This window comes from Emys orbicularis, chromosome 7 (assembly GCF_028017835.1).
Source record: "Emys orbicularis isolate rEmyOrb1 chromosome 7, rEmyOrb1.hap1, whole genome shotgun sequence".
NCBI lineage: Eukaryota > Metazoa > Chordata > Testudines > Emydidae > Emys > Emys orbicularis.
The window spans coordinates 4332279-4355356 of NC_088689.1; the positions used below are offsets into that span (position 1 = coordinate 4332279).

At 41.8% G+C, this 23078-nt stretch overlaps 1 protein-coding gene across 2 annotated transcripts in view; it reads left to right on the forward strand.

Moving 5' to 3' along the window:
- Window positions 1–23078, forward strand: part of WBP1L (WW domain binding protein 1 like) — a 73456-nt gene that overhangs the window by 33878 nt on the left and 16500 nt on the right. The window contains exons 1-2 of one of the 2 annotated variants that reach the window (XM_065407204.1): window positions 2929–3125; window positions 20572–20674. In XM_065407204.1, coding sequence (XP_065263276.1) covers window positions 3099–3125; window positions 20572–20674 — 130 coding nt within the window. In that variant the 5' untranslated portion in view covers window positions 2929–3098. Of the gene's footprint in view, window positions 1–2928; window positions 3126–20571; window positions 20675–23078 lie in introns of those variants that run through there. The other variant, XM_065407203.1, reaches the window with a different exon arrangement.

Consider the following 23078-nt stretch of genomic DNA (forward strand, 5'->3'; position numbering starts at 1 on the left):
GCAAGACTGAATCTGGCAAGTGTCCAACCGTCTACTTTTCTTCTTGTTTCAGATTCATCTTCTAGATTTAATTGGAGAACAAATACTTCTTCACCCCTCCTTATCTTCAGTTCTCTACTTTGGACGTTTCCTAAAACCAGAACAAAAGACACCTCTCCCCATACACGCCCCTGCACAGTGGAACAAGGCGCCTCATGCCTACCACCGTGGCAGACTCTAAACCTGGGTTTAAGCGCTGCCAGACTTCATTCCCCAGTAGAGCTGATGCCTATTCTGTCTGGGGAAGAGCCACATCCCTGATAAGCACTCAGAGTGAAAATACTTCTTATCAATCACTTGCAAATTGAGGGACACGTGGCTGAAGCTACACCTGCGCATGGTCTCAGACCTGGAGGAGTCATTCACCTCCAAGGAACCCAAAGGGTCATCCTCAGCAAGTGCCCCTTCAGGCAGATGCCACACCCCAGGCTCTAGGGGTGCAAAAAAGGACGGGAAGAAAAATGCATTGAATTTTACACCAGTCACATTGATTCTGATCAGCTCAATGCTGGGACCATCAGCACTGGCTGTCACTTTCTCAACACCATATCTGCCAGCTACCACTTTGGCACCAATACCAACAGACCTGGCACTGGTGTCAGCACCAGCTCCTCTGGCACTGACAGCATCATCGCTGGAGCTGGTGCTGGCATCCCAACACACAAGGGAAAAGCCAAAAGGAAGGACCAAGCAGTGACAGGGCTCCCAGCATAGAACCGCCCCATGGAGAGAAGAGAGAGACTTCACTTGTCCAATGATAGAGCATCAAGCCCCCTTCTGAGGGAGTGGTGCTAAGTAAGCTGGGAAGCTGTTACTTTTAAGATCAGTTACTTCCTTTTCTACTGTGTATCTAGAATCTGGATCTTGAGTCGCTAGATTTACTGCTGAGCTCTTGTCTTTTGAATATGTACTGGAGACTCTTGTGTGCTTTGCTAAAGAGAGGGAGAATCAGTTGAAGTTGTCAGAGTGTCAACTTTTAACAGTAGGAACATAGGAATTGCCAGACTAGAACAGACTGGTGGTCCACCTAGTCCAGTGTCCTGTCTCCAACAGTGGCCAGGACCAGATGCTTCAGATGTTGGCAAAAGAGCCCCTACCTACCCAGGACCAAAACAGGAACATGCTCCTGTGTATCATTGGTGTTGTCCATTTGCTTGGCAAAGCAACCTATGATGGTTTGAATGTTTCATCCATGAGTTTATAGCCACGTGTTATGTGGCATAATCAGCATTGGGGTAACTTTTTGGACTGGTCATTTAAAGTTCTGACAACTTGCAAAAGGTAGAAAATCCAATAGCTGAGCAGATGCAACTTACTACTAACTTCTGTCCCTCAGTTTCCCTGTTGATAAAATGGGGATGGTACCATGTAACATTGAATTATGCGTTTAGAGGATTAGTTAGTGTTTGTAGAGGGCTTTCTAATGCTTGGATGAGGTGTTGTGTAAGTATGAAGGATACTTACTACATTTCTCCCAACCTGTTTGTGTTCAGAGACCCCCCAGAACTACATGCTCAGTTTGGAAACAATTCAGGAACTTGTAAGAGAACATGGTAACAGTGGCTCAGGAGTGTTGAAGTTTGAAAAGGGGGTAATTGTCTAAGACTAGTGCTCACCAAACTTGCTTGTGAACGGTTTGGCTGTTTTTAAAGCTTTTAAAAAATGTAATGCAATTGAAAATCAGAATTTATAAGAATTGTAAGTAGTTTCATTTTTTTAAGTCCTGAAATGATTTAAAAACCAGTATTTCCCAATAAGGGATTTAATAGGCTTCTGTACTTAAAGGACTCCTGCTCTGATCCTTCCCAAATATCTTTAATTTGTAGCAGCCTAGAGGCTGAGAAGATCAAATAAAAGAGACGTTTCCCTTCTGTTAAATGCCTGCTTAGTTGCTGCCTCTGCACATGGGAGTGATGAGTGTTCTAGTTTGGCATATGACAGCTGAGAGCAGCTGCTGATTTAAGAGAAACAAAAAAAAGGGGAGAGGGGTTGCTGAACTTTTAAAGTAGGAGGTATAGACATTTTAAATTTAGATTACCGTCTGCTGTGTCATCTCCCCTGCTGCTGTAGAACTTGCTGTACCGTTTGTTTATGAGAGGACAAACAAGACTGGCATTCTCGGTGACTAGATAAGTTTGTTTACGAGGTACAGCCTCCCATTGGTGTGAAAGTGTGGAGATGGCTCAGGCCCAGAAGTAGGGCGCTACGGGACAGCAATGTGCTCTCACTGCATGGCAAGGATAAAAATAGCTTCCGCATCACCCCTTTGTAGTGTTGCTTGGGGGCCCAGTCCGGCTCCCACTGAAAGAAATGGCAGCTTTGCCATTTAGTAAGCGAGGTGTTGTTTGTGGTGGTGAATTTGCCAGTAGTGCAGTAGTGGGCAAAACCAGGGGAGTGGTTTAGATCCGGGTTCCATTTGAGCCAAATCCTCCAAGTTTGGAGGTTCTGGTTTTGATCCATCTTCCCCAAATGCTGCCTGTTAGTGCAGACTACAAAGCTGCTCAAAGGAGCTACATCCAAACTAGACGGCCATTTTTGAGGAGAAATTGAGGTATTCTTGCTTAGGGGATTTTAATGAAATGCCATTGAAGAGCTGTTCTTTAATACAGGTTTTGATTCCATTTGGGGCATCTGGTTAGAGCCAAGATAGTTTTCCTTGTTCACCCAAAATGTGGTGGTTAATGCCTCTGCATAGAGCAGGGTTGCTAACTACCAAGTTGCCCCGCGAGTTTGTAGCAAGCCCTTTTCTTGTTAATCAGCAGCTGTCTCCAGTTTTTTGCACGGTCTGAACTGATGTCATTTCCCCCTTGCCAAACCCTCCAGCTCTGCTGCGTCTGAGATGTCACAGGGTGTGGGAGGGGAACGAGGGGAAGGGCGGAGAGCGAGCCGAGTGCACGCCGAGTTCTGGGACCCTGTTTACTTAACATTCCCAGCCGCGGAAGCCCTGGTTTCAATAGGATCGCAGGCGCCCCCCGCGCACATCAGCGGAGGAAATGGTTGTTGGGGGACTTTACAATTCCTTTGTTCCAAAGCGTTAGTGTGGATGATGAGAATGCAGGATGCCTTTCCTCCTGGGTCTGAGACAGGTAACTAGGTTTGGTTGCTGCCGGTTCCGGTGGAGAACTTTGTTTTTTAGAAAATATTTTCTCACTTTCCAAGGAGAGAAAAGTGTGTGTGTGTGTGTGTGTGTGTTTTGGTGGTGCTGTTGCAAGACAACTTTCTTTTCATTAGCAAAGAAGAAACAAAACTTCAGTTCAGGAGAACAAGCTTTTGTTGTTGCAAGATTCACAACAAAGGAGGATTCTCCTGTGTGCTTTTTTTTTTTTTAACGTCTACTTTCCACAGGCCCTAACATGGAAATGTGTTTACATTGCTTTAAAACTTCTGTCAGTGTTTGGAGAGTTTTTTTTAATATATGGGTAATATTTATTATCTGGAGTCATGCTGTGTAGCAAAATAACTCACTGAAGAGACAAAACAGAAAATGGCAGAGTTAACATGTGCACAATGCCCGTTTTAGCAAGGCACAGATCCTGGATTGGGTGACTTATTTAATAGCTTTGGAAAGTTGGTGTTTTAACAAGAAACAGTCAATTTATATTTGGTAATGTAACAAGGAATGAGAAACAGTAGCAACTGACCCGCTGCTCCCTGACTGGGAGTACCTTGCCAACTATTTGTTCTTAAGTTTCTGAGAGTTCTAAAACTTGTTTTGGTCTGGGAGGCATGTCTGTCTAGAGATCTAACTGTAAACTGCCCTCAACACTACTAAAATCAGTAATGTACAATAAATAGGTATAGCTTTATAGTTATTAATATAGTATTAAAATACCAAGCCAATCGAGGCATTTTAAACTAGGCACTTTCTGTTGCTTACAAGGACAGCAGAGTCTAACTTTTAGCAAATTGCTGTATAAGCAGCCTTGTCACTTTATCAGTTACCAGTTTATTTTTTCTCCAAATGTAGGGTGTTTTTATTTTTTATTTTTCACTGATTCTAAAACAGTTTTACATGATGACCTACCTCTAACCCATTGACCTTTTGCAGTTGAACATAATGGCTCTAATAATGGTTCACTTGTTAGCACACCGAATCCAAATAGAATCTGCTTGAAAATCTCAGAGTTGAACAGGGAACACAGTGCTGTCATAGCTTTGTGGTGGGAAAGACCTTTGTGGTTGAAAGTTGTGTGGGCAGTAGGTATGGAAGAGCTGTTCAGCCTTTGAAGAAATTATTCTAAGGATTTTAAGTAAATCTTCGATTTGTAATAAAATTCTGCAAGATCAGTTCAGCTTTTGAAGTGGGGTCAGCATCAGATGTCCATATATTTTATTTTTAAGATTATTTTTCTAAATCTATGAAGATATTCTCCCCCCTCACCAAAAAAAATAAAAATTGAGGGTGATTATTGCATGGTAGCCAGGTAGCATGCAAAACCAGAGTTTAGGAGCTCTTGAGGAGGTTGTGAAGGCTAGGACTATAACAATGTTTAAAAGGGGACTGGATAAATTCATGGTGGCTAAGTCCATAAATGGCTATTAGCCAGGATGGGTAAGAATGGTGTCCCTAGCCTCTGTTCGTCAGAGGATGGAGATGGATGGCAGGAGAGAGATCACTTGATCATTGCCTGTTAGGTTCACTCCCTCTGGGGCACCTGGCATTGGCCACTGTCGGTAGACAGATACTGGGCTAGATGGACCTTTGGTCTGACCCAGTACGGCCTTTCTTATGTTCTTATGAGTTCCCTTTACTCATCTGTCTAGCTCAACACGGGGTATTTTAATGTTGGAGACCTGACTGCTGATCTATCTTTGTTCCACATGCGCTATACATTTTAAAAAACACCCCCTAGGTACATAATGCATAAACGGGAAGGGGAAACAGCTGGTGGTGTCTCAAGAACAGGTTTCTGTATATTTTGATTGTCCTTCATTTGTGGATAAAAACAGTGTTGGGAAAGTATTTTTTCATTTAATGTGTAGGGAAAACACCAACTTCAATTTTGTCAGTTTCTAGGTGACAGAAGATGGTCATATGCTTTGGGATAATTTCCTGTAGATAAACGATGTGCAGGAATCACCTCACATACCACTGAAGTGGACTTCCCTGTGGTATGAAATTGGGCAACTATTTACCAGGCCATGATGGGAACTACAGAACAGTTTTTGAGACAGGAAGTGAAAAATATGGTATTCATATCAAACTGTAGGGGGAATTAATTAAAATTACCCCAGTTGGCATCTGGCCAGGACACTTACAACAAGTGTTATGGAGATCAAAATGGCCACAAGCAGTTACAACCCCCTCTTTTGTAAAGAGAGAGACTCCTCAAGGAGTACATTTTACATTCTTGACACCATGATAGGAGTTTGGTTCAATATTGGGCTGAATCCGCTTATCTTGTGATCTAGTGCCGTCAGCATGTAATATGGCTGCATAATACATATAATAAAATGTCAAGTACCGTTTGTGTAATTAAACTTGTTAGGATCAAAGCCCAGGCCATCCTTGCTAGGTCACTTTAAGTGATAAGTCCTGTGAATAGCAAATGTGAAATGTCTACTAGAAGCCTTTAATCCAGGAAAGATCAACAGTGTTGTGTCTTTGAGTGTCTTTAAGTGTTTAGTAGGGAAACAAGTATAAGGATTTTTTTAGTCCTCCTGTGCTTGGGGCTTATCAGTGCTGTTTGCTGGTAGAATTTGCTGTTTCAGAATCTTGGCCTTATTCTCAATTCATTTAATTCTTGGTACTAAATAAAGTAGGGTTGTTGTATCCAGAGCCCATTGAAATCAGTGGGAATCTTTCCATTGACTGCAGTGGGCTTGGATCAGGTTTGAAAAGATTAAAGCATCTTGCATTTGGGTAACCAATAGTTTAACAGCAATTAAAAAGTTTAAATATTTAATCCAACCTGGAGCTGAAGGCCTCTTTCACCACCCTTGCAAAGTTCTTATCCGAAATGGGAAAGTTTTTTGACAAGCAAGTAAAATGTCTGTTTTTCATTGTCAAAAATCTTGGTAAAGGGGGTGAAGTGAGTAGAGTTTTTGCCTGAGCTGGCAAATCTTGCAAGGTTGCTCTTCACTCCTAATCAATACGAGAATAATCCTGGAAAATATAATTGTGTCCTCTTGTTGTGTAGAACTTTAAACCCAAACTTTATCCCTTTTATCCTGTATCACTGTAGATAATCGCTTTTCTTCACTGTTTATTCTTCAAAAAATGTTTCCAGGTCTTCACTTTTAATTTTTTTATTTTTTTAACTTTGACAAGTATATTACAGTTTAGAAGAATTTAAATGCATGCAAGGTTAAGTCAGCTACAGTCTTCTCAAGAACTTGTGCTCCTTATTGGTCTAATCGTAGTGTTCTGCACTGCTATATAATATATCAGGCAGGGCTCAATCAAGTTTTTTGCAAGGATGAGAACTTCATTAATGCCTGGGGCTAGCAGAAGCCTTGTTTACACTGGAAAAATCTGTGTTCAGCTGGTCCTGGCAACAGTGACAGAGCATAGTGTAGACAGGAGTGCCTTGGTTTTCATGATACAGGACTGAAAATTCCAGACCCTTGTCAGCTGGACAACAGGTGTACACATTTTTACTGTAAATGCAGCCACATAATAAAAAGCACCCAGGGGGGAAAAAAGGTTGTTTGAATCTGTTTCAAAACTCACTGCAAAGTAGAAAAATAGAGTGATTTGCTAGACCCCTTTATCTACTGATCCCTTATGCCCCGTTGAATTTTCAAATGTTGGTGAGTGACGATCGGTTCAAATTTCACTTTTGAAATCTCTAATTAAAAAGGCTGATTTATAAGAGGATCCTGTTTCAGATCACTCCTTTAAACCTAATGTACAAAGGTTGGAGGTTCTGGATTTATTTTTGAGAGCCTCATGCAAATGTTCTCTTAAATATTAGGGTCATAGATCTCTGCAAGTCGTTTAATTTGATCTTGCCCTTTAATAGTTGGTATGATTCCCTCAGCTTCTATGAATCTTAAAAATATTTTGATCTGAGCTAAAACAGCATCAAGTTTTGCTCCATTGTTTTGATTCAGTTACATGCTTTACTGAATGTAACCTCTTCCCTAACAGAACTGAGTCTAACAAATGGACTAAATATGGATGAAGGGGAAGAATAAGATCTTGGGAGGGAAATGTGTATATGGAGCCTCCTTTCTAACTCCACTCATTGCAGGCCTTAATAAATTGGTCTAGTTGCTTCCGTTTGGAAGAACTTTTTGAGCAGCTTTTATTCTTTGGCCCCACACTTCCTAGTGAAGTGCTTTTGCCAGGGAAGAGCTGCTGAGAAGGAAAATTGGAAACCGTAATAGCAGCAACAATGGACAACACCAGTCAGGACAACTGGATAGAAAAAGCACTCAAGATGAAATGTTTACTTCCCCTTCAAATATAAAAGAATGTGAAGACTGTGTCAGAGAGACAAGGTAGTGAGGTAATATCTTTTATTGGAGTAACTACTGTTGGTGAGACAAGCTTTCGAGCTTACCCAGAGATCTTCTTCAGGTCCGATAGTTGTTGTGGTATTCGGGTGTTTCTTAAAGCTCCAGCTCCTGACCGCATTTGATTTTGTAAGAATCCCAACTTTCATTAAAAGTGAGTTTTTTCGCCCTCCTGGCTGCAGAGGGGAACGTGACCGGAGTACAACCTAACGACTCAAAAACCAAAAGGCAAATAAAATGTCGGATTAATTTTATTTAAAAAAAATATTTGGTTAAACTTTAAAATATTGTCAACTTAAAAAAAAAAAAAAAAAAAAAAAAGCCAAGTGAGTTCTGAAAAGTTCTCTAAATAGCTCTTTCCTGGAAATGACATTACCAATGGGGAGGAGTCAGGACACAGCAAGGACTCCTCCTTCAAGGCATTACAAAAAAGTTTTTAAGCAAGTAAACATTTCCATGTCATGCTTACAGCCCAGACACTGCAGCACTAAGGACCTGAAAATGAAAGTTTCTATACTCAAAAGTGAAAACTGACTTTAATATTAGATAAAAATTTACAGCATGATTTTTAAAGTGACAGTGTACCCTTTTGAAAGGTTGAGTCTCTCTCAAGCATAGAAGTGAATGAGTGAGCCAACTTGTTCACAAGGTAAACTGTTTATAAAACCTCTAACGTTGTGCTTTGGTGGCTAAGGTTGGGTCCACTGTGGCCAATTAATCTTGGTGATTAAATGTTTGTTAAATATTGTTCTCATGATGCAGCAGTAACAAAGCACCAAGCAGTGTATTTTGAAACTCCTATTTGGGGCCCTTCTCTTGTGTTTGGGCAGCTTTGATGTATGTTTTCTTCACACTTCACTACACTGTCAACATTTGGTGCTCACTTGTTTCAAAATATTCCTTTTATCTGGCATTTTTTCATATATAAAAGGTAAAACTTAACATGTCACCATTTGTAATAAAGGTATAGCGTGCAGGAGAGTTGATAAGACTTCTCTTTATTCCCTTGCCCCAGTCACCTGATTTGGGTCAGGCTTACAAGAGGTTATTGTCCGTGTGACGTGGCACAGATCAATACCCACAGATTCCAGTAGTTACTGTTACATAATGATCATAATTTGCACCTTTACCCAACTCCTGCCTAGTCATGCTTGCATTAAATGATGCTGGCAAAGTCACAATACTTAAATGCAAATGCTTGTTAATTTTTCCTTTTTTCCATGTGTCATGAATTTAGCGCTTCTAGAAATGAAGATCTATAATGATATCGGGTAGTTCACTGCACAGTTCTCACAATTATGCCTCAGTTCTGACCAGCAACAGTACCTACAAGGTTAATCTAGTGCCGCACACAGCCTGGTCAATGTAATGCAGTCCTGAGTTGCATTACCTCTACTAGTCCAGTGCTTTATGGTTCTACCAGTGCATCTCAGTCCTGGCCTGCAATGCTAGCTGGTTGTTGTTGTTATTCAGGTTTATTAAGGTGTTGTCTAAGGGGCATTCAAGAGTGGGACCCCATTGTGTTAAGCACTATACACACACACAGAGTAGTAGATGGCCCATTGCCCCCAAAGAGTTTACAGGCTAATAGACAAGACAGACACAGGATGGGGGAAGGGGTGTATAATACAGAAGCAGAGTGAACAATTGATGGCAGCAAAAACAGCATGTTAGTTCCATGATTTTTGTGGGCATGGGGTAAGTTTAGATCAGTGGTTCCCAAACTGGGGTTCGTGAAATGTTACAAGGGGTTTTCGGGAAAAAATTCCCTAATGGCGGACAGAGCTGTCCCTAGGGACCCCGGGCAGCATGGGGCCAGCAGCCCGGAGCCCCTGGACTTCCAAGAGCTAAGCAGATCAAAGCAAGCATTGCTATCACAATGAGGAGATTTAAACTTCAAGACTCCTTATAAGAAATGGAAAGAGAGGTGGATATTTTTTGCTGTTTTTAAAATTAAATAGGCAGCTAGTATTTTTAAAATTATTATGAAGAACAAGTTTAAGCTCTGTTGTAACGTGCATTATTTGCCAGGACTGCTCAAGACCTGAATGCTTGTGTAGGAGGAACTCTTTGAGTTGGCTTCTTAAATACCTTCATGCTGTTTCATATCTGATACTCCTTGATGAAACATAGGCGCCTTGTCTTATAACAGGCTTATTCAAAGTGATACAAGCTACGAAAGTGAGATCTTGGAAGAGTGTTGCTGTTTTCATAATGTAATAAAAATACTGTAATGATAAATAATTAATAATGTGTAATAAGCATATCATAAAAACAAATTTTATATTTCCAAGAGCACTGCTTTTATAATTTATACTCAGGTAAAGGAGAAAATCCCTGGAAATATTCCTTTTTAGGAGGGGGTTCGTGAGACTTGACATTTTAGTGAAAGCGGTTCACTGGTTGTTAAAGTTTGGGAACCACTGGTTTAGCTAGATCAGCGAAATGGAAAGGGAAGTGAAGATGAGAAGCACATGGCAGAGGAAGTCTGAGAACCTCCAGTTTTGACTGGAATGTGCAGCAGTCTCTGCTTTGGCTGCTCCTGCTTCTACCAGCTGGAATCTCTGGCTGGCTCCTCACCCTCTGCAGTTCTCCCCCAAGGCCCCATGATGGGAGCAGGAGGGGGCACCATCTGGCTCCTAGTGCCCCCAGAGTATATGGGGGTCTCCCCTGCACAGTTCTGGGTCCAGGGCGAGGCTTGGCCTTGACTGGGTACCATTTTACAGCTCAGAGATTATCTTGAGTATAATAAAGTGAATTTATGACGTGCACAACTGAGGGCAGTGATGAACCACTAAATGCAGTTGCACTTGTGACCTGAGTCAGCATTTCAGCTAAAATCTTCAGCAGTAAAAGACTAGTTCATTAAACCCACAGCCACGTAAGCCCTCGTTAGTTCAGCGCAGACACTGGTTTACTTCAGTTCCCTTGTGTGTACTCTGTCATGAGGTATTGATGATGGACAGGACTAGCCAATGGCTAGTTACAGTCTTATATGTGAAACCTAATAAAATCAAGACATAAACTTGCATTTGATAGATTTGCTTATGAGTTTTTATGGCTGATGATTCTTAGACACTTTTCGTGTGTTGGTAGACAACCATTCTCCCCTTTTGTTACTGTTGGAGGATTACAAAATATATAGTATAGGAGCTGATTGTGAATTAATCGAAATACAAAGTTTGTGTCTATCCATTTTCTGAAGGCTTTCTGATTTACTTCCTTAACTCTGACTAATAGTCGCTCATAAATATGGCCTCTGTACTGCTTTCCCCTTTTTCATCCACTTGTATGTCAAGTTCAGCGCAAGTGCGCCTTGGTTCCTGGAGGGCACCCACCCTAGGTTCCATGCCTCTCAGCCACCACTTCTCCTGTGTAGAGATCCATGTCTCTCTCCCTCCTGACCAAGGTTTTTCCAGGCTGCCCAGTCCCCTGCTTACGCTGTGATATTCCCAGCAAGCCAGACTGCCTAAACAGGCCAGTGTCTGAGCATTGTTTTCTCTTTGAAGGCTTACGAACAGTGTAATTATTAGCAGTTATAAGTTACCATACAGCCTTTTATCAGCAACCACATTTATTCTTAAAGTGAAAGCATTACAGAAAAAACACATTAAATACAATAAAAGAATTTACAAGCATGCTAATAAGTTTACCAGAGATCACCCCAACAAGGACTCTGCAAGAATCAGTTCCATCAAACCCCAGTCAAGGGAGTTCTCGGTAGTAACAAGTTCATTGCCGTGGTGTTGTCCCTTCTACCAACAGAAGTTGGTCCAATAAAAGATATTACCTCACCCATCTTGTCTCTGTTACAGGTTCATGTAATAACAGCCTCCACTCCAAACTAGCATACCTATGAATAGATTAGTCTTTGCTTTATACAGCTTGCGCCTTTGATCCTGAGACTCTGGGAACAGGTTATCAGTAGACAATGGTCCACTTCTCAAGGTGTAGCGTCAAAAGGCTGGATTTTTGCATAATCAAGGTGGGGAGACCAGGGGAATTAGCATTCACCTCCCCCTACCGATTCCCAGGCAAACCACTTGACACTGTTTGCCCCATAAGCCCATTGTTTAGCACATTGTTCAGTATACTACCTTGAAGTTCATAACACTTCCCTGGGTTCGTATCCCCATTCCCCTCTTAGAAGTTGCATACAATCCTGGCCCACAATCATACAAAAAACATACAGTGGACCCCAAACCTACTTAAACTTAATTCCGTAAGCTCTCTTAAGGATATTGCAGGAAATTGCCATATCTGTCAGTGTCTCAATTTAATTCAGTGCTTGAACATAGACTAATGCTGTATGATGACCAGCCACAATGGTGCAGAGTGAAACTTGTGAAGTGAGCATGGTTACTTTGATTTTGGGTAGTTTGGTGAGGCCAGATAAGAACAATTAGTTTGAATTAGAATGATAAAATAAAAGTACTTTTGGTGTCTCTCCCAAATCTCATCATGGGAATTGTTAAGTGAACTTGTGGAGGACGGGAGAAAGGGCAAATATAGTACCTATCTATAAAAAGGGGAATAAGGACAAGCTGGGGAATTACAGACCTGTCAGCTTAACTTGGATAGCTGGAAAGATAATGGAGCAAATAATCAGTTTGTAAGCAGCTAGAAGATAATAAGTAACAGTCAATGTGGATTTGTCAAGAGCAAATCATGTCAAACCAACCCAATATCCTTCTCTGATAGGGTAACAAGCCTTGTGTATGGGGGCGAACAGTAGATGTGATATCTCTACTTCAGTAAGGCTTTTGATATTGTCTCACGTGACCTTTTCATAAACAAACTAGGGAAATACAGACTAGATGAATCTACTATAAGGTAGGTGCACAACTGGTTCACAGTCAAGATGGGAGGATTGGGGTCCCGCAGGAGTCTGTGCTATTCAACATCTTCATAAATGATTTGGATAATGGTATACAGAGTACACTTATAAAGTTTGCCGATGATAAGCTGGGAGGGGTTGCAAGCACTTTGGAGGAGAGGATTAGAAGTCAAACAGATCTTGAAAACCTAGAGAAATGGTCTGAAATAAATAGGATGAAATTCAGTAAGTACAAATGCAAAGTACTCCACTTAGGAAGGAATAATCAATGAAAAAATACAAAATGGGAAATGACTGCCTAGGAAGGAATACTATGGGGGGTTATACTGGATCACAGTATAATGAGACTAATGAGTCAACAATGTAACACTGTTTCAAAAAAAGTGAAACATCATTCTGGCATGTATTAGCAGGAGTGTTGTAAGCAAGACATGAGAAGTAATTCTTCTGCTCTACTCTGCATTGATTAGGCCTCAGCTGGAGTATTGTGTCCAGTTCTGGGCATCACGCTTCAGGAAAGTTGTGGACAAATTGTAGAAAGTTCAAAGGAGCGCAACAAAAAATGATTACAGGTCTAGAAATATGAACTATGAGGAAGCATTGAAAAAATTGGATTTGTTTAGTTTGAAGAAGAGAAGACTGAGGGGGGACCTGATAAGTCTTCAGGTATGTAAAAGAGGATCACCACTGAGGACAGGACAAGAAGTAATGGATTTAAATTGCATCAAAGGAGATTTAGGTTAGACATTAGGAAAAACTTCCTAATTCTATGGGTAGTTAAGCACTAGAAGAAATTACCTAGGGAGGTTGTGGAATCTCCATCATTGGAGGTTTTTGAGAAGAAGTTAGACAAACAGCTATCCGGGATTGACTAGATAATTCTTAGTCCTGCCTCAGTGCAGGAGACTGGACAAGATGATCTATCGAGGTCCCTTCCAGTCCTACATTTCTGTGATTCTGTCAGCAGCTAAGGACTGGTGACCACAACTAATGAGATTTTCATACTAAGAAAAGAACGTGGCCATGATTAATGTAGTCGCTGTTTGTTAGGGTCTTTCCTGAGATCTGTGAAACCACATGGAAAGTGGAGAGCAGCCAGAAATTTTTGTATATTCATGGATTTCAGAGGGAGTCATGAATCCTTATGAATCACTTTAAATCAGTAGCAGCTAACACCAAAGCATGATTTTGGGAGAAAATACCATACATTAATAAAGGCTCTTTGTTTGTACAGTGCTATTCCACATCAGTGGATAGTGCATCAAGAGCAGTGGTGGGCAACCTGCGGCCCGTCAGGGTAACCCGCTGGCAGGCGGCGAGACAGTGTTTACATTGACCGTCCACAGGCACAGCCGCCTGCAGCTCCCAGTGGCTGCGGTTCACCGTTCCCGGCCAATGGGAGCTGCGGGAAGCAGCGCGGGTGGTCAAATCAGAGGTGGTAGTTGAAGATTTTGGGGGTGTGTGTGTGTTTTAAAGGGGTGTGTGTAAACTCAAATTTCTTGTATGTTCTGAATGTTATGAAGAAGATGTTTGTGTCATGGTTACAGGGCTAACCTTGCTCAGAACACCATCCTTGCCACCTTGGATGTCACCTCCCTATACACCAGCATCCCTCATAATGACAGCTTTGTTGGCTGCCACAAATATTTACAAGACAGTGGACAGCACTCAGATCTCCACCCCAAACATTGCCAACTCATCCATTTCATCCTCACCCATAGCAGTTTTATATTCAACAACAAACACTTTTTCTCCAAACTTTGGGAACAGCCCTGGATGATAGGACGGCTCCCCAGGATGTGCCAACCTCTTCATGGGCCGCCTTGAGGAAGAATTTCTGGACAAATGCATCACTAAATCAAGGATACACTGAGATATATTGATGATATTTTCATCATCCTCTGGACAGATGACCTGAACTCCCTCATAGAATTCCACCACCACCACCTATCCATTAAACTCTGTCTGAAACACTCCCACACCAGCATCAATTTCCTGGGCACCACAATCAGTTTCAATAATGGATCCTACAGACAATTATATACAAGAAACCAGATCCAGTACCACCCCAAACACGCCAAGAAATCTGTTAGCTACAGCTTAGCACAGAGACCCTCGAATGTGCTCTGAGGAGAAGTCCAGATACACACCTAATGCACTTAAAACCGCGTTCGCCAAACAAGGACATACCACCAGATAAGTAGATTGCATCAGGACCGGGCCACCCAAATACCCCAAGAAAGCATGCTTCAGTAAAGGGAGAAAAAAAAACCCTCTGACCTCATCCTCCAAGGAAACCTGCCCAACACCTTCTAAAATCAAGCCTGGGAACTTAATTCATAACTCAGCTAAACACCAAAATCATGGACTTAATAAAGACACTGGATTAATGGCTCATTACAACAGTCTGTAACCCACTATAACCCTCCTTTGTCCTACGACTGTAGACGTGTTACTGCCCACTTCCTCTTGACTGGTCTCTTGTGCTGTGTGTTAACTCCTTATATGTTCCACCTTGTATTTAGCTGTGATATTCCGAGTACCTTTCCTAGACCTGAAGAAGAGCTCTGTGTAAACTCGAAAGCTTGTCTCTCTCACCAACAGAATTTGGTCCAATAAAAGTTATTACTTCACCTACCTTGTCTCTCTCATTCTATAGTTACATAAATGTAATCTTATTTATTGCTCGTTTGTGACTGACAGTTCAGGTAGCATATGTGTGAAGGTTAGAGACATTAAGTAGTTTAGTCTCAAAATTGACCTTCCTTAAGTTTATGACTTGGATACACAGTGAGGTCTGAGTACAGAACTAGGAGTAAGAAATTTGATTCCTAATCCCAGCACAGATGTATTAGTGTTCTCTGTGGTTTTAAACAAATGGCTTAACGATGCTGTCTCAGGTTCCGCATATGCCCACCTCCAGATGGGTGTTACAAGGATTGTTTGTGAAGCACCCTGAATATGAAGTGTTTATAGAAATCCTAATTAGCCTATATTAATACAGTTTTGAAAGTAGTGTACTATAAAATTTTAAATCACTATTTATACAAGGTGTAAATAAAAACAGCTTTGCACGTCCCCTGCTAGTTGTGGAGTTGTCAACACAGCAGTGGGTTTATCATCTACGGGGAAACGAACCAAAATAGCCAAGTTTACTTTTATTTATTTATATAGTATGTATTATAAATACTATAGGTGTAATGCAAAAATAATCCAGATTCACATGTCAAAACAGTACAGAAAGGCTCCTCAAACTCTGCCAACTCGCCCTCAGAAAAATCCCGAGCAATAGATGGGCCTTGCAGCATGCTCATCAACTTGCTATGCTGGCTCTGTTGTACCAAGGGGGCGTAGGAACTGAGTGCCAGGCTTGAGGGCCCTCCGCTGAAAACGCCTGCCCCCAAAATGGTACGTATCAACGTTCTGTCAACTCACATGCAAGAATGGCATTAGATTTGCTGGGGCCAAGGGCAGAAACTAAGGAGTGGGCCCCCACCCTGCCTTCCTTACCTGCTTACACACTGGATTTCTGCAACGTTGCTGAAGCCGAAGCCCCAGCCCCACCAGGCTGAAGCTGGAGCCCTGGCCCTGCAGCTCGGGGCTGAAGTCCTGTGGCATGGGGACCTGGGAATTTGCCCTGCTTGCTACCCCCTAACGCTGGCTCAGTTTGTGTCCCAGATAGTCCTGGCTCTTGGAGGATAGCCTAAAAGAGGCAGTCTGTAATGTACCTAGAACCCAGAGTATACAGAACTTTATGGGGAGAGCCAACTCCTTGAATTGTACCTGGAAACTAGTTGGAAGCCAATCAGTCTTTGCAGAATAGATGTAATGGGGGCATGCACAAAATGCTAAGTAAGCAGACTGGCACTTCCTGCTCTAAGCCGAAGTTTGAATGTCCTTCAAGAGTAGTCCCATGTAGACTCCACTGCAGGAAGCTATTCTGGAGGTGACAGTAAATGGATAACTGTGGTGAGGTTACCAGCAGAGAAGAATGGTTGCTATTAGCCCAGTGAAGGTTGAGGTGGGAGAAGCATGCTTGCGAATTGTTGCTACTTGACAACCAGACACAGCCAGTAGTGTCCAATAGAACCCCTGCATTGCAGCTCTAGTACCTATGGGAAAGAATAATGCTTTAATAAAACGAGGGGGGAAATTGGTCAGCTAAGATTTTTTTCCCCATTTCTGATAATAAAACGTACAAGAACAAAACATAAAGCGGCATTTGCCGGTGTCCTTTTTAAAACTGCAACTATCTAATTGTTCCATTATTATTAGCACAGAAAGTCCTTTCTCTGATTAAAATGACCTTTACAGCTACTTGTCTAAAAATAGCTGCTAGACACAAAAGCAATTTAGCAATTACGGTATATTCTTGTAAAATTCGGCTCTGAAATTATATATATATATATATATATATATATATATATATATATATATATATATATATATATATATATATATATATATATTTAGCACAATGTATTAATCCTTTAATTTTTGCCTCCATGAGACAATAATTTTTTGCATGCATGCATTCTCTTATTACAAAAATATTCTTCCTGTCCTTTGTCTTGCTCACCCCTGTTTCCCCCCACCCACCCACCCCCCATTTCGTGCCTCACTTTAATAATAAATAATAAAGGTACATGGTGTTTGCCCAGGAGACATTTGAAATATAAGAGTCACATTGTTTGGGGTATCTTGGTAACTAATAATTCAATGGCTGCAATTTTGTAAAAATTAATCTTCATTTAAAAGAGCTGCAGTTGAAGGCTACCTTAATTATTATATAAGCACCATGTGTTTAGTGTTCCAAATAATAGTCTAAACAGAGTGTTTACAAATGCATCCCTTGCCCAAGAAGGGCTTTGCCTAAATCACAAAGCCCCAACAAGAACATGTTCGGCGACTTGGGATGGTGATAACTTAAATCTTTCATACAATCTAGATGGGAATGGGAATGGCATGTTGTTGAAGTAAGTTTAACATTTGCAGGCCTTGTGGGAAAAGAGGGTTTTCAGGCTGTGTGATTGAGTTAAGTGGGTGGCAGCCTGCCATATAAACAGAGGAAAATGTGATATTCCATGCAGCCCTCTGTGCCTACAAGACATTGAATATCGGGGGAGAGGGCGAGGGGGAGACTCTAAATCAGGTTTGCATCACTTGTGGAGTAAAGGGACAAAGTGGGATGCAGTGAGAAATCAAAGTTTAACAAAGTGCCTGGCGGTAGTTACAACATACTTAACAAGACAAAACATTCAGGGTCACCAAGGGCCCCCTGTAAGTACGTGTAGGCAAGGATGATACTGTGCAGGGTTGGGCTGGAAAGGGCAGTTGTCTTAAACTTGATTTTTATAGGCAAGGGGGAGTCAGTGTGGGAACTCAGAGGGATGATGATGTGGTTTGAACAACTTCTGATGAAATCCCCCAAAATAAAATTGAACTTTAAATGAGACAATCCAGGGAGGTTTATATCTTTGTTACAGGTTGTTGCCGCAAAGTCTTAATTTTTGCTCTTTGAAATGTTATATTAATAGAAGAAAATATGTATTGGAATAAATGCTGTTTAATTCCTTGAAATGTATGTCCTGGTGCAAAGAGACACTTAAAATGACAGTGCGAGATTCCAGTTCTGGCCTGTCTCTGACTCTAACTCATAGTTGTTCGTTTGACACACATAATGTTGCTTTAGAGTTTGTCACAGCTGCAAACCCAAATTTCTGATCTGCAAATCAAGTTTTGCATTTTCTTCCTTGTGCATCATCAACAATATTACAGATTTTTCATTTAGACCAGGGGTCGGCAACCTTTCAGAAGTGGTGTGTAGAGTCTTCATTTATTCACTCTAATTTAAGGTTTCGCGTGCCAGTAATACATTTTAACGTTTTTAAAAGGTCTCTTTCTATGTCTATAATATCTAACTAGACTATTGTTGTATGTAAAGTAAATAAGGTTTTTAAAATGTTTAAGAAGCTTCATTTAAAATTAAATTAAAATGCAGAGCCCCCACCCCCACCCCCCCCGGACCGGTGGCCAGGACCCAGGCAGCATGAGTGCCACTGAAAATCAGCTCGCATGCCACCTTCGGCACACATGCCATAGGTTGCCTACCCCTGATTTAGACCTTAACTCTCAATTCTGTTGATGTATGAGCCAGGAAAGAATCTAGTTCATTCTCCAATAGCATTGCTGCTGCGTGGCTAATAGGAGAAAAAATGGTTAGTAAGTGGACAGATATGACTTGGGATACATCAGCCACAGAGACATTGTGAGAAGTGCCATTTCTAGTTATTTCCTTGACCATAACTGCACGTTGGGAAACAAATGCTGTGGTTAAAGAAATTGAAATATAAAATGCTATGATAGCTCAGCAGAGTGACTTGCACATTTGACTGTCATCTTAGAAAATTACAGGTGGAAAAGACCTTTCACCCTATCAAGGCGTGGGACATCTGCTTTCTGCATCTAGCATTTAAAAAAAAAAAGCCCCTCCAATAAAGAACATAAAACGCGTGGCACTTTGTAACACTGTTTAATTGCATTAGTACTTCATGATTGAACGAACTTGATTTCAAAGCAAGTCTAGCAGCGGGGTTGTGAGTGGAAAAAGCAGTCGCTTGCAGCCAAGCTCTTTGGGAGGTTTAGGGTGACCAGATGAGGGAAAGAAAAAATCGGGACACATGGGGGGGGGAGAGCAAAAAAAAAAAAACCGAGTCAGTCCCTGCCGCTGGATCAAAAAAAAAAAAGCGATATCGGGACAATACCCCCAAAATATCGGGACGTCTGGTCACCCTAGGGAGGTTTGTCTGGCGGGAGGTTCTGCTGCCTCTGCAGAGCTAGCAGGGCAGTCGGCCCTCTCTCATTTTGTCTATTAAGCAGGTGGAATGCTGATACCTTTTCATGGCCTCTTCCCCAATTCAGATGAAGGGAAAGTAGCACACTGTTCTGTATTTTCATGAAGCTGTGCACATGCTCAAAAACCCCTTTACAGTTTGCAAGGCTCTGGGAGCTCTTCTTATGAAAGAAATGGAGCAGGGCTCTTTCTGCTGTGTAAGGGGACGTAGGAGGCTTTTCTTTTAGAAACTACACTGCTACTTCGATGCAGGCACTTGAGGAGTTGAAGCCAGAAGTGTGGCTTTTGTGGTGTGTGCTAACTCTTGATTGGGTTGGCGGGAGGGGTGGGAATGTTTTAATACTGATACTCACATGTTCCTTGAATCCAAAAATAGAATGTCGTCTTTAAAAAAAAAAAAAAAAAATCATGTATGGGGTTTCATTTACATGAACTATAATTGGTCCGAGTGGTATGTTCAACGAAAGTGAAATATCACTTGGTTAAAAAAAAAAAAAAAAAAAAACCCTAAAATGAAGGAATACAAAATACACAGGGTATCCAGTGAACCTGTTAGCCTTGGTAAATACCAAGAATATGACAGATGTTCTTCACCTATTATGGTCTGTACTTGAAAACACATCACTTAAACGTGTAGTCCTATTTGTAGTAACACGTAAACCAGTGGTTCTCAACGATTTATCATTGTGGGCCACACGTGCGGCCCACAATGTGTTACCTGGGCTGCAGGTTGAGAACCACAGCGAGGGAAGACTGCAAGGTGATAAAGTACAGCTGATTTGGCTCCACTCCTAGAATGCTGAAGCTTCCAGGAAGAAGCTTTACTGGAAAGCTGATTTTATATCAACTAGGCTGCTAATTATAAGAGAATAATTTCAGAGCCGAATTTTACAAGAATATACCGTAATTATTTAAATCCAAGTGGCAAACTCAAGCAGTTCTCACTCGGATTACAACATTCTCTATTTATAAAGCATTTCCTCCGCTTGACACACGGCCTCAGTAATACAACAAAGTAAAATGTGGAACAAAATCTCTCTCTCTCCTATGTACAAAATGTCCAGAGCACAAAATGTGATAGCTTAAAAATGAACCGGAGAGTGTGTAATAAAAGGCAACATGGTCTAGTCGTTAAAGCATGGGACCACATACAGTTGGTAGACCTGGGTTCTCTTCTCAATTATGGAATAGACTTGGGCAGTGCTTTCGCTCTCTCTCTGTTTGTGTAAATTTGAGTTAATACTTACATACCTCACTAGTGTCTTGAGAAATCTAATGCATGTGTTTAAAATGCTTTGAGAGCCTTGTGTGGAAGGCGTTATATAGTTATATTTTAAAAATATAATGTTAGTAACTTGTGTGTCTCTGTTTTTAATTTTAGGACAAGCAAACCTGCCTGGGTGTCAACAATCAAAGTTATATCTGTGAAACAGGCCACTGTTGCGGACAGTCACAGTGTTGCAACTACTACTATGAACTCTGGTGTAAGTCCTTCCTGTTTTTATAGACTCCCTTCATAATCTGCATGACCATGAGCCTTTCTGATCCTTCTTCTGGGTTTCCTTCTTAAATTCCTTTTATATGTTGCCATCCAGCTGTTCTACGGCAGTTTCAACAGCTGGATCCCTGCTTTGGGCTGGGCTAGAGTGTTGTGGCAATTAGGCCTAGTTAGCCTGGTATCTTCTGGTGTAATGGCAGTGGTATTTCCTACCAACAGCCATGACAGAGTACTTGGAGTTTTCAACAAAAAAACCTTCTCCATTTGGCTCAGGCTGTTGTGTTTAGCTTCAGAGACGAGCACAGCTTTATCTTTCATTATTTTAGGCTATCTGCAACAGACGTACTGTACAACACTGGGTTGGTTTACATTTGAATCACTTTGTTTAGAAGTAAAGCTAAGATTTTGTCTTGGATATTTTTAGTAAATGTCAGGGACAGGTCCCGGGCAATAACCAGAAATTCACAGAACCCTGTGACTTGTCCCTGACTTTTACTAAAAATATCCCTGACAAAATGGAGAGGGACGGAGGGTCCAGCACCTGCAACGGCTGGGCAGCTCCGGGGTCCCCTTCTCCCATGCCCGCCACAGCTGGGCAGCTCTGGGGGTCCTTGCCACCTGCTGTGGCAGAGAGCTCTTGGGGGTGTCACGGCAGCAGCTGTGTGGGGTCCCGGGTCCCCTTGCAGAGGCTGGGGGCTCCAGGTCCCCCTGCTGCCCAGGGGCTGGGAGGTGCCGGGGGGCGCTGCTAGCAGCAGCTGAGAGCTGCCCTGGGGCTGAAGCAAAAAATGTTCCGGAGATCTCTGGAAGTCACGGAAGCCTTATTTATAAGGTTTTCTTAAGCATCAGGACTAGAAATTTCATCTTTTTTTAAAAATAAGTTCAGATTTGGAGCACAATTCCTCTGGTGAGGAATGGATTCTGGGCAGATTCCATGGATGTAGAGTAGGAATGTGGGGCCCTGATTAATGTACACTGTTGTCTACACGCCTTGCTAGCTCAATTTTTTACCTAAGGAACTGAGATTGCCCATATTTTGTCTTCTAATTGAGTCGGAGGACAGGATTCCTTTATGCTGCAAATACATCTGCTGACTCACAAGGCCTGGAGATGTCAGATCTAGAGTATGTTTACACTTAAACCACTACAATGGCGCTGTAGCACTTCAGTGTAGACACTGTCTATGCCAACGGGAGGGGTTCTCCCATCAGTATAGGTAATCCACTCCCCAAGAGGCAGTGACTAGATCGACGGAAGAATTCTCCTGTCGGCCTAGTGCCACCTACACCAGGGGTTAGGCCAGCATAGCTACATCTCTCAGGGATGTGGATTTTTCATACCCCCGAGAGACATAGCTATGCCAATGTAAGGTCCCAATGTAGACTAGCCTATTGTTGGAGGGCACCAAACCGAGAGAGAAGCTGATTAAAGATAGCAGGATTCTTATCAGAGGTGTAGGGGAAAAGGGAGGCTCAAAGGACAGGAAGTAAGAAAGATTACTCCACCTTATATGACCCGAGAAATGGGGTGGTGATAGTCTGTATATTTCTATAATACCAAGGGGTTGGGTAGAAAGGCGGGCCTGCGCACAAGCCCCCTGGAACTATTGTGAACTGATCACCCATCTCTAATGTGCTGATCCTATTTATCACCACACCCTCTAGTCTTGTTGCTTTTATGTAACTGTTGTACCTACTGCTTAATCCCTCTGATACTGGCAGTCTCAATTTCCCACAGTGAGATATTTACATAAAATGTAGTAACACAAACATGAGGAGTTCCGATCTCTCCAGATTCAACGGCAGTAATTCCTAATGCTTCGTCCTTTGTCTGGACCTAAATTTTGCAACAGGGCCCTTGAATACAGCTGCTCCTTAGAAGAAATATGGAAATCAGAAGACAGCTTCCTATATGTTTTAAAATGGAGATTGTACTGAAGTGAAAGCAAACAGTGCAATCAGCATAGTAGAGTCTGTTATTTTTTTAATATTAAACTCAGTTTATTTTACACCGGGCCCACATTATCAGTATGTGACAGTTCTTTGCATTGACAATGTCTCACTGCGTCATAAAAGCAGTCGGGAAATCTGAAGATTTAGGTAGCTGGGAACCAAACATGTGGGACATTTGGCTGGGGAAAATGAGGAAGGCAGTTGAAGATTATGGGGTGAGTATTAACTGGATATATGTGCTGAAGTGTTCATCGGGGAATAGCTAACAATATAGGGATTCAAACTGGCATTTTTAGATTTGAATCCTTGCCCAATTTATCTCAATGGGGCAACTCCTGCCTCAGAGCTGTTATTTCAGGCTGGCTGCAGGCCCAGGCAGACACCACTTCAGTTTACATTTTTCAAGGGTTTCTTTGCATCCATGAGAACAATTTTTTTTTA